The sequence below is a fragment of the Panulirus ornatus genome, chromosome 2, assembly GCF_036320965.1.
Source record: "Panulirus ornatus isolate Po-2019 chromosome 2, ASM3632096v1, whole genome shotgun sequence".
NCBI classification, from domain to species: domain Eukaryota; kingdom Metazoa; phylum Arthropoda; class Malacostraca; order Decapoda; family Palinuridae; genus Panulirus; species Panulirus ornatus.
Window position 1 is genome coordinate 83,920,936 of NC_092225.1, and position 13,174 is coordinate 83,934,109.

The 13,174-nt window shown below is 40.6% G+C and overlaps 1 protein-coding gene across 8 annotated transcripts in view; it reads right to left on the bottom strand.

Moving 5' to 3' along the window:
- Positions 1-1,837: 1,837 nt before the first annotated feature.
- LOC139757813 (calpain-5-like) overlaps positions 1,838-13,174 on the bottom strand; it is a 255,428-nt gene continuing 244,091 nt past the window's right edge. Inside the window, exon 17 of one of the 8 annotated variants that reach the window (XM_071678680.1) lies at positions 1,838-2,770. In XM_071678680.1, coding sequence (XP_071534781.1) covers positions 2,588-2,770 — 183 coding nt within the window. In that variant the 3' untranslated portion in view covers positions 1,838-2,587. Of the gene's footprint in view, positions 2,771-3,293; positions 4,908-13,174 lie in introns of those variants that run through there. The other 7 variants (XM_071678716.1, XM_071678723.1, XM_071678707.1 and 4 more) reach the window with 7 other exon arrangements.

The following is a 13,174-nucleotide window of genomic DNA, read 5'->3' on the forward strand; positions in this document are numbered from 1 at the left end:
GTGTGGTGTGAGGTGGTTTGATCGAGTAAGTAACGTAAGGGTAAGAGAGATGTGTGGAAATAAAAAGAGCGTGGTTGAGAGAGCAGAAGAGGGTGTTTTGAAATGGTTTGGGCACATGGAGAGAATGAGTGAGGAAAGATTGACCAAGAGTATATATGTGTCGGAGGTGGAGGGAACGAGGAGAAGTGGGAGACCAAATTGGAGGTGGAAAGATGGAGTGAAAAAGATTTTGTGTGATCGGGGCCTGAACATGCAGGAGGGTGAAAGGAGGGCAAGGAATAGAGTGAATTGGATCGATGTGGTATACCGGGGTTGACGTGCTGTCAGTGGATTGAATCAGGGCATGTGAAGCGTCTGGGGTAAACCATGGAAAGCTGTGTAGGTATGTGTATTTGCGTGTGTGGACGTATGTATATACATGTGTATGGGGGTGGGTTTTGCCATCTCTTTCGTCTGTTTCCTTGCGCTACCTCGCAAATGCGGGAGACAGCGACAAAGCAAAAAAAAAATATATATATATATATATATATATGTATATATATATATATATATATATATATATATATATATATATATATATATATATATATATATATATTATCCCTGGGGATAGGGGATTAAGAATACTTCCCACGTATTCCTGCGTGTCATAGAAGGCGACTAAAAGGGGAGGGAGCGGGGGGCTGGAAATCCTCCCCTCTCGTTTTTTTTTTTAATTTTCCAAAAGAAGGAACAGAGTGGGGTCAGGTGAGGATATTCCAAAAAAAGGCCCAGTCCTCTGTTCTTAACGCTACCTTGCTAACGCGGGAAATGGCGAATAGTTTAAAAGAAAAAATTATTTATTTTATTCATTATACTTTGTCGCTGTCTCCCGCGTTTGCGAGGTAGCGCAAGGAAACAGACGAAAGAAATGGCCCAACCCCCCCATACACATGTATATACATACGTCCACACACGCAAATATACATACCTACACAGCTTTCCATGGCTTACCCCAGACGCTTCACATGCCTTGATTCAATCCACTGACAGCACATCAACCCCGGTATACCACATCGCTCCAATTCACTGTATTCCTTGCCCTCCTTTCACCCTCCTGCATGTTCAGGCCCCGATCACACAAAATCTTTTTCACTCCATCTTTCCACCTCCAATTTGGTCTCCCTCTTCTCCTTGTTCCCTCCACCTCCGACACATATATCCTCTTGGTCAATCTTTCCTCACTCATCCTCTCCATGTGCCCAAACCACTTCAAAACACCCTCTTCTGCTCTCTCAACCACGCTCTTTTTATTTCCACACATCTCTCTTACCCTTACGTTACTCACTCGATCAAACCACCTCACACCAAACATTGTCCTCAAACATCTCATTTCCAGCACATCCATCCTCCTGCGCACAACTCTATCCATAGCCCATGCCTCGCAACCATACAACATTGTTGGAACCACTATTCCTTCATACATACCCATTTTTGCTTTCCGAGATAATATTCTCGACTTCCACACATTCTTCAAGGCCCCCAGAATTTTCGCCCCCTCCCCCACCCTGTGATCCACTTCCGCTTCCATGGTTCCATCCGCTGCCAGATCCACTCCCAGATATCTAAAACACTTCACTTCCTCCAGTTTTTCTCCATTCAAACTCACCTCCCAATTGACTTGACCCTCAACCCTACTGTACCTAATAACCTTGCTCTTATTCACATTTACTCTTAACTTTCTTCTTCCACACACTTTACCAAACTCAGTCACCAGCTTCTGCAGTTTCTCACATGAATCAGCCACCAGCGCTGTATCATCAGCGAACAACAACTGACTCACTTCCCAAGCTCTCTCATCCCCAACAGACTTCATACTTGCCCCTCTTTCCAAAACTCTTGCATTTACCTCCCTAACAACCCCATCCATAAACAAATTAAACAACCATGGAGACATCACACACCCCTGCCGCAAACCTACTTTCACTGAGAACCAATCACTTTCCTCTCTTCCTACACGTACACATGCCTTACATCCTCGATAAAAACTTTTCACTGCTTCTAACAACTTTCCTCCCACACCATATATTCTTAATACCTTCCACAGAGCATCTCTATCAACTCTATCATATTAGTCGCCTTCTACGACACGCAGGGAATACGTGGGAAGTATTCTTTCTCCCCTATCCCCTATATATATATATTTAACCTTCTTATAACTGTGTTCCAACAAACCTTATGAATTTTTAAGGTTTCCTTTGGTAAACAGCAGAGTAAAAATTGGTTATAATAGTAATAGTAATAGTGAAGAAATTTTCTTTTGCATTTTACCTGTACAGCACTGTACTTGCAAATGACTTCACAATGATTTTCCTATGAAAAATCTACTTTATCTGAAGCTACTACATATAAAATACTATAAAATGCTTCCCTTGGTACTGAATCTCCAATTTCATGATACAGTCTTTAGATTGTCTTTAGTAGAAAAAAATAATCTCATTTGGCAAAGTATATGACTGAACTAGCAAGCAACTTCTGCTGTTTACTTTTTGTCTCAATCCCTAATACATTTGCATGTAAGAAATGTTTCTTATTATAACTACTATGATCAAATACTAGTGAGGTCATCATCACTGTACACTTGCACTATCAGTTTTCCTGGCTTCTCTACGGTCTTCTCTTTCCGACGTCCAAATAATGAAAGCTCTATCTGTGTAATAGATGGATTGATTGGTGCTGTAACCTCTGCACGTCCGATAAACCCATCCATCAGCATGTTGCTATTCCATATCTGTAATAAAAAATATAGTGTATGAACTTGAGAGATAATCAAATGATAGCTCATGATAAGTCACTGTTAATCACATCAAATAAATATTCTTAGACATTTACCACTACTAACAAAGCTAATGTGACTTCTGGTTCCTTTAAATGTTACACTTTTCTTGAAAATGAGGGATATCTATCAACTGTACTGATCCATGAAATGGTAAAATAAAAAAAAGTACTTTTATATAGAATAAAACAAGCTGTTTCTCTTATGGCAGTGTCCTGCAAGGTTTGAAAAAAATTTCAGAGACTCCCAAGGATTAAAAACCTATAACTCCTTGCTTTTGGGTGAGGTAAATGCTGCTTATTCTCCACAAACCACCTCTTTAGTAGCAGCAGCATACAGCTCAGTGTGGGTGTGCCTTTTCCAATCAGTAACCTCCATTTTGTGATGACATCATCACCCTGGTAGCTGTCATGCTGGATTTCTCATAATAATTGAAATATGAGCATCATCCCAGTGGTGGTTATGCTGGTTAAGAAAAATTTTTTTTTGAAAGGGGAAAGTAGGGCAGGAAACAGCAACACAGAAAATTTGCTTGTGGGACACCTTTCTTGGAAGAAACGGCTTTTCATTCTTCAAAATACACCTTTCTCTCCAGAGTGTTTGTCCCATGAGCTTTGAGAGCATACCAACATGGAGGAGGAAAGTTAGAAACAAGCTTCTTAACCAAGAGAGGAGTATGATAAAAGTTAACTTTAAAAGTTATCCTAAACAAGGATGATCCTTGATGTCTGACAGAAGGTCTTGTTTAACAAAAGTATTTGAGGAATGCCAAGGACTGCTTTTGTTAATCTTGTCTTGAGAAAGGTTTCTCTCAAAGGCCAAAATGAAAGGTACCTTCCAAACATCATGGGCTCTAACACACGGGCCAGGTTGAGCCAACAAAACCAATCATTAATCTAAGATGAAAGGTTTCTTGTTGAGAGAAGATTCACAGTAACTGTATGAACAAAATGGCATTCCCTTTTATAGTCTCTGGGATCTCAAGAAATTGTCCAAGATTTTAAGTAGGCACTCAACAAGATGTTCAGCAGCAGTATTCCAGAAATTAATTAAACCAGGAGTATTTTGAAATTTGCTTGTTTCATTCTCAGCCAAAAACCTGGGATTTTGTTTGATCCTATGTCACCATCAGAAAAAAGAGAGGGTTCTTATATCTGAACACTAACACTATTCATGTTTAAGACAGTCTATTGCCTCATTTTCAGTGAGCAAGAAGCTACTTTGCTGATACAAACAAGAATGAAAGTGACCCTTTTTGTAACTATACTGAATTATTAAGCTTATCTAAGAACAAATTGGTACAAAAAACATTGAAGCAGTGGTGAAATAATTGTCAGTTGTCAGGGACTAGAATGACCAAGGGAGAAGACATGAAAAGGGCTCCTGTTCCAATGGTCTGAGGCAAAAGCAAACAGCGACATAACAACATAGTGCAAATAGAAGCTTCACTCTCCATCCCTGGCAAATTAAGCCTAACATAAAACTGAACAAGCTTTATTGACCTTTAAGCAAAAATGAATATAACATCTATGTTCTGGTAGCAGGTTTTAAGATTTGATGAGAATGCTGCACCACTTCTAACTGTGGGTAGGGATAATTTATTTGACAGGTAAAATCTACCTGAGTTCCCAGCACCAGTAGATAACAAGCCAAACCTATATAGAGTGTTACAGAATAAGCTTGCCAAAGTTGTTTTAAATTTTGCCCCAAAGAATAATGTACTGGCTGACTGGTATAGCTTTCAAAATTGTTAGCAACAAACAGGACAATCTCTAGATTCATCTTTCACCAGACTCATGATTTTATATAAGGCATATGAACATGGAGATCAGAAAGTAAATGAGAGATCAATCAGTATTTGGGTGCTCAGATGACTCTGAGTAATTCTTTAAAGAGGATGACTTTAATCATGATACATTTTTTGTGGCACACCAAGTATCAAAGAATCATATGGCAGCATTTCAGAAGCTGTCAACAAGGTGACTTTGAAGAAACCCAAGAAGAAAACAAATGAAATGATGACTTCCCTCATGAAGACCCCATCTGGACACGCATCCATGCGGGAATGAAAGTTCTGTGGCAACAAGCATATCTGGAAGAAAGAAGTATGCCTACTAATGTATTATGACCTGTGGCAAGTGCAACAAAAAGAATCACTTCTTAAGTAAATAAAGATGAAAACCAGAGAAGGGCTCTTGTGGAAGGATGGTCAATGGTATTCAAGGGGATGCTGACACAGAAGACAACCACAATGTCCAGTATGTCAAGAAGCTTTTAACACAATTCAGAAACAAGGCCACTAACTTCCACTGAGATAGGCAGTAAAGAAATGAAGTTTCAAGTTGGCTGCAGAACAAACATGAAAGCTACTCCTTAACATATGGTACCTGGTAAGCATTTAACATCCTGTGATAGTGTAAATTTGGAATACTATTAAGTCCACTGAGAAAGTGTAGAACAGTTCTTGTCAATCTTAAGAATAAAACGGAATATTCTGTAGAGTTCTTTGTTGTAGAACAGGAGCTTGTACCAATTTTGGGTAAGAGAGCATAAGAACAGAAGAATCTGATAACTGTAAATTATGTGCAAATTAGTGCAGTTCATGATGTTCTTAAATTGGTGACTTTTTTCAGAAGAGCTATGAATATCTGATGTTCTTAAGCTAACTTGATTCATCATCAACAAAGTTGCAATATCATCGTGTAGAGTGCTAATCAATGTAAAACAAAAGGTTCATAATAAGCTTTGGATGAGCTCACAAAATGTAAGTTGTATGGTTATTGGAAGCAAGAAATCAAGTGACAGAATTTGCGTTGATCCACAAGCACTGAATGAAAACATGAAAAGAAAAATGCATCCATTACCAGTGATTGATTTATTACATGACCTTTCAAAGGCTAGATTATTCTCAAAGTTTGGCACTTTTTACCAGATAAGCAGTCAAGTTATACTCTATTTCAGACATAACTAAGAAGGTATCAGGTGGTTGGGATTGCTATTTAGCTTAGCTGTGAATAGTCAAACATTCCAAAAGAGGCTGAATATATCCCTGGATTGTCTGAAAAGAGTTGCATGTGTAGCGATGACAGTCTATGGTACTGTAGGTAATGATGATCATGAGAAAGTGTGTAAAGGAGTTATATGTATACTATGTATACCTGATGATATATTAGGTTATGGTACTGTAGACAACGATGAGCTAGCTAATGATGATTATGATGATAGTGTCTGTAAACTGTTAAGAGAGATGTGGTCGCAAGGGATCATGCTCAAAAATTTTAGGACAAAACTGATGATGTTGGGGATTTCTTTTTTAGGGAATAAGATATCTAAGAATGGTTTGAAACCTGATCCTGATAAGATAGCATCCACTGTAAAAATGAAATCTCCACAAAGTGTAACAGGTACAGAGATTAGCAGTCATGATGAATTACCTAGCTAGATAATTACTTAAATCGTCTATGTTAATGTAGCATATCCATCAACTAGCTAATAAAGATGCTGAATAGCAATGGGGAGGTGTTCAAAAGGAAGCTCTAGACAAGGTCAAGCACTTAGTGGCATTTTCTCCAATGTTAGCTTTCTATGACCAAAATGAACCACTTGTTATTCAGTGTGATGTCCTTTGGCCATTTTAAATGTGATAAACTGTTAACTGAAATAATTATTAAGAAGTATCCACCAGAATAACCCTGTCCACACACCATGTAAGGAAAGGAAGGTCAGACATCAGGTCACATAATTAGTGCCCACCTGCTCTTCAAGGGGATTAATGAAGCCCAGCCTCACAACTTCCTTTATGCTTTTAAGGACCTCAACACTTGTATCTCCCTCACTCGGTGCATTATACATGACAGCTAAAGACTGAGTGTGAACGAATGTGAACTTTGTTGTCTTTTCCTAGTGCTACCTCGTGCACATGTGGGGGGAGGGGGTTGTCATTTCATGTGTGGTGGGGTGGCGACAGGAATGAATAAGGGCAGACAGTATGAATTATGTACGTGTATGTATGTATATGTCTGTGTGTGTTTATATATGTATACATTGAGATGTATAGGTATGTATATGTGCATGTGTGGATGTGTATGTATATACAGGTGTATGTGGGTGGGTTGGGCCATTCTTTCATCTGTTTCCTTGCAGTAACTCGCTAACACGGGAGACAGCAACAAAGTATAATAAATAAATATATGTAAAGAAATGTATATATATATATATATATATATATATTGGAAAGGATCACAATTTTGTGCGTGACCAAGATATTCCTATGAGTCCACAGGGAAAATGAAACATGATAAGTGTTTCATTTTCCCCGTGGACTCATAGGAATACATATATATATAGTTCGTCATTAGTTCGTTCATGCTATTTGCCATTTCCCGCGTTAGCGAGGTAGCATTAAGAACATAGGACTGGGCCTTAGAGGGAATATCCTCACCTGGCCCCCTTCTCTGTTCCTTCTTTTGGAAAATTAAAAAAAGAAAAAAAAAAAGAGGGGGGAGGATTTCCAGCCACACGCTCCGTCCCCTTTTAGTCGCCTTCTATGACAAGCAGGGAATACGTGGGAAGTATTCTTTCTCCCCTATCCCCAGGGATAACATATATATATATATATATATATATATATATATATATATATATATATATATATATATATATATATATATTATATATATATTTTTTTTTTTTTTTTGCTTTGTCGCTGTCTCCCGCGTTTGCGAGGTAGCACAAGGAAACAGATGAAAGAAATGGCCCAACCCACCCCCATACACATGTATATACATACGTCCACACATGCAAATATACATACCTACACAGCTTTCCATGGTTTACCCCAGACGCTTCACATGCCCTGATTCAATCCACTGACAGCACGTCAACCCCGGTATACCACATCGATCCAATTCACTCTATTCCTTGCCCGCCTTTCACCCTCCTGCATGTTCAGGCCCCGATCACACAAAATCTTTTTCACTCCATCTTTCCACCTCCAATTTGGTCTCCCACTTCTCCTCGTTCCCTCCACCTCCGACACATATATCCTCTTGGTCAATCTTTCCTCACTCATTCTCTCCATGTGCCCAAACCATTTCAAAACACCCTCTTCTGCTCTCTCAACCACGCTCTTTTTATTTCCACACATCTCTCTTACCCTTACGTTACTTACTCGATCAAACCACCTCACACCACACATTGTCCTCAAACATCTCATTTCCAGCACATCCATCCTCCTGCGCACAACTCTATCCATAGCCCACGCCTCGCAACCATACAACATTGTTGGAACCACTATTTCTTCAAACACACCCATTTTTGCTTTCCGAGATAATGTTCTCGACTTCCACACATTCTTCAAGGCTCCCAGGATTTTCGCCCCCTCCCCCACCCTATGATCCACTTCCGCATCCATGGTTCCATCCGCTGCCAGATCCACTCCCAGATATCTAAAACACTTTACTTCCTCCAGTTTTTCTCCATTCAAACTTACCTCCCAATTGACTTGATCCTCAACCCTACTGTACCTAATAACCTTGCTCTTATTCACATTTACTCTTAACTTTCTTCTTTCACACACTTTACCAAACTCAGTCACCAGCTTCTGCAGTTTCTCACATGAATCAGCTACCAGCGCTGTATCATCAGCGAACAACAACTGACTCATTTCCCAAGCTCTCTCATCCACAACAGACTTCATACTTGCCCCTCTTTCCAAAACTCTTCCATTCACCTCCCTAACAACCCCATCCATAAACAAATTAAACAACCATGGAGACATCACACACCCCTGCCGCAAACCTACATTCACTGAGAACCAATCACTTTCCTCTCTTCCTACACGTACACATGCCTTACATCCTCGATAAAAACTTTTCACTGCTTCTAACAACGTGCCTTCCACACCATGTATTCTTAATACCTTCCACAGAGCATCTCTATCAACTCTATCATATGCCTTCTCCAGATCCATAAATGCTACATACAAATCCATTTGCTTTGTTAAGTATTTCTCACATACATTTTTCAAAGCAAACACCTGATCCACACATCCTCTACCACTTCTGAAACCACACTGCTCTTCCCCAATCTGATGCTCTGTACATGCCTTCACCCTCTCAATCAATACCCTCCCATATAATTTACCAGGAATACTCAACAAACTTATACCTCTGTAATTTGAGCACTCACTCTTATTCCCTTTGCCTTTGTACAATGGCACTATGCACGCATTCCGCCAATCCTCAGGCACCTCACCATGAGTCATATATACAATAAATAACCTTACCAACCGGTCAGTAATACGGTCACCCCCTTTTTTAATAAATTCCACTGCAATACCATCCATATACATATATATATATATATATATATATATATACATATAACGAAAGTACAGCTCCCTTTCCACATCCAGGCCCCACAGAACTTTCCATGGTTTACCCCAGATGCTTCACATGCCCTGGTTCAATCCATTTTATATATATATATATATATATATATATATATATATATATATATATATTTTATTTTTTTTCTTTTTTGTCGCTGTCTCCCGCGTTTGCGAGGTAGCGCAAGGAAACAGACGAAAGAAATGGCCCAACCCATCCCCATACACATGCCTTGATTCAAGCCACTGACAGCACGTCAACCCCGATATACCACATCGATCCAATTCACTCTATTCTTTGCCCTCCTTTCACCCTCCTGCATGTTCAGGCCCCGATCACACAAAATCTTTTTCACTCCATCTTTCCACCTCCAATTTGGTCTCCCTCTTCTCCTCGTTCCCTCCACCTCCGACACATATATCCTCTTGGTCAATCTTTCCTCACTCATTCTCTCCATGTGACCAAACCATTTCAAAACACCCTCTTCTGCTCTCTCAACCACGCTCTTTTTATTTCCACACATCTCTCTTACCCTTACGTTACTTACTCGATCAAACCACCTCACACCACACATTGTCCTCAAACATCTCATTTCCAGCACATCCATCCTCCTGCGCACAACTCTATCCATAGTCCATGCCTTGCAACCATACAACATTGTTGGAACCACTATTCCTTCAAACATACCCATTTTTGCTTTCCGAGATAATGTTCTCGACTTCCACACATTCTTCAAGGCTCCCAGAATTTTCGCCCCCTCCCCCACCCTATGATCCACTTCTGCTTCCATGGTTCCATCCGCTGCCAGATCCACTCCCAGATATCTAAAACACTTCACTTCCTCCAGTTTTTCTCCATTCAAACTCACCTCCCAATTGAATTGACCCTCAACCCTACTGTACCTAATAACCTTGCTCTTATTCACATTTACTCTTAACTTTCTTCTTTCACACACTTTACCAAACTCAGTCACCAGCTTCTGCAGTTTCTCACATGAATCAGCCACCAGCGCTGTATCATCAGCGAACAACAACTGACTCACTTCCCAAGCTCTCTCATCCCCAACAGACTTCATACTTGCCCCTCTTTCCAAAACTCTTGCATTCACCTCCCTAACAACCCCATCCATAAACAAATTAAACAACCATGGAGACATCACACACCCCTGCCGCAAACCTACATTCACTGAGAACCAATCACTTTCCTCTCTTCCTACACGTACACATGCCTTACATCCTCGATAAAAACTTTTCACTGCTTCTAACAACTTGCCTCCCACACCATATATTCTTAATACCTTCCACAGAGCATCTCTATCAACTCTATCATATGCCTTCTCCAGATCCATAAATGCTACATACAAATCCATTTGCTTTTCTAAGTATTTCTCACATACATTCTTCAAAGCAAACACCTGATCCACACATCCTCTACCACTTCTGAAACCACACTGCTCTTCCCCAATCTGATGCTCTGTACATGCCTTCACCCTCTCAATCAATACCCTCCCATATAATTTGCCAGGAATACTCAACAAACTTATACCTCTGTAATTTGAGCACTCACTCTTATCCCCTTTGCCTTTGTACAATGGCACTATGCACGCATTCTGCCAATCCTCAGGCACCTCACCATGAGTCATACATACATTAAATAACCTTACCAACCAGTCAACAATACAGTCATCCCCTTTTTTAATAAATTCCACTGCAATACCATCCAAACCTGCTGCCTTGCCGGCTTTCATCTTCCGCAAAGCTTTTACTACCTCTTCTCTGTTGACCAACTCATTTTCCCTAACCCTCGCACTTTGCACACCACCTCGACCAAAACACCCTATATCTGCCACTCTATCATCAAACACATTCAACAAACCTTCAAAATACTCACTCCATCTCCTTCTCACATCACCACTACTTGTTATCACCTCCCCATTTGCGCCCTTCACTGAAGTTCCCATTTGCTCCCTTGTCTTATGCACTTTATTTACCTCCTTCCAGAACATCTTTTTATTCTCCCTAAAATTTAATGATACTCTCTCACCCCAACTCTCATTTGCCCTTTTTTTCACCTCTTGCACCTTTCTCTTGACCTCCTGTCTCTTTCTTTTATACGTCTCCCACTCAATTTCATTTTTTCCCTGCAAAAATCGTCCAAATGCCTCTCTCTTCTCTTTCACTAATACTCTTACTTCTTCATCCCACCACTCACTACCCTTTCTAATCAACCCACCTCCCACTCTTCTCATGCCACAAGCATCTTTTCTGCAATCCATCACTGATTCCCTAAATACATCCCATTCCTCCCCCACTCCCCTTTCTTCCATTGTTCTCACCTTTTTCCATTCTGTACTCAGTCTCTCCTGGTACTTCCTCACACAAGTCTCCTTCCCAAGCTCACTTACTCTCACCACCCTCTTCACCCCAACATTCACTCTTCTTTTCTGAAAATCCATACAAATCTTCACCTTAGCCTCCACAAGATAATGATCAAACATCCCTCCAGTTGCACCTCTCAGCACATTAACATCCAAAAGTCTCTCTTTCGCGCGCCTGTCAATTAACACGTAATCCAATAATGCTCTCTGACCATCTCTCCTACTTACATAAGTATACTTATGTATATCTCGCTTTTTAAACCAGGTATTCCCAATCATCAGTCCTTTTTCAGCACATAAATCTACAAGCTCTTCACCATTTCCATTTACAACACTGAACACCCCATGTATACCAATTATTCCCTCAACTGCCACATTACTCACCTTTGCATTCAAATCACCCAACACTATAACCCGGTCTTGTGCATCAAAACCACTAACACACTCATTCAGCTGCTCCCAAAACACTTGCCTCTCATGATCTTTCTTCTCATGCCCAGGTGCATATGCACCAATAATCACCCATCTCTCTCCATCAACTTTCAGTTTTACCCATATTAATCGAGAATTTACTTTCTTACATTCTATCACATACTTCCACAACTCCTGTTTCAGGAGTACTGCTACTCCTTCCCTTGCTCTTGTCCTCTCACTAACCCCTGACTTTACTCCCAAGACATTCCCAAACCACTCTTCCTCTTTACCCTTGAGCTTCGTTTCACTCAGAGCCAAAACATCCAGGTTCCTTTCCTCAAACATACTACCTATCTCTCCTTTTTTCACATCTTGGTTACATCCACACACATTTAGGCACCCCAATCTGAGCCTTCGAGGAGGATGAGCACTCCCCGCATGACTCCTTCTTCTGTTTCCCATTTTAGAGGTAGCGTAAGGAAACAGAGGAAAGAAATGGCCCAACCCACCCCTATACACAATGTATATACATACACGTCCACACACGCAAATATACATACCTATACATCTCAATGTACACATATATATACACACACAGACACATACATATATACCCATGCACACAATTCTCACTGTCTGCCTTTATTCATTCCCATCGCCACCTCGCCACACATGGAATACCATCCCCCTCCCCCCTCATGTGTGCGAGGTAGCACTAGGAAAAGATAACAAAGGCCCCATTCGTTCACACTCAGTCTCTAGCTGTCATGCAATAATGCCCGAAACCACAGCTCCCTTTCCACATCCAGACCCCACACAACTTTCCATGGTTTACCCCAGATGCTTCACATACCCTGATTCAATCCACTGACAGCACGTCAACCCCGGTATACCACATCGATCCAATTCACTCTATTTCTTGCCCTCCTTTCACCCTCCGGCATGTTCAGGCCCCGATCACACAAAATCTTTTTCACTCCATCTTTCCACTTCCAATTTGGTCTCCCACTTCTCCTCGTTCCCTCCACCTCCGACACATATATCCTCTTGGTCAATCTTTCCTCACTCATTCTCTCCATGTGCCCAAACCATTTCAAAACACCCTCTTCTGCTCTCTCAACCACGCTCTTTTCATTTCCACACATCTCTCTTACCCTTACGTTACTTACTCGATCAAAC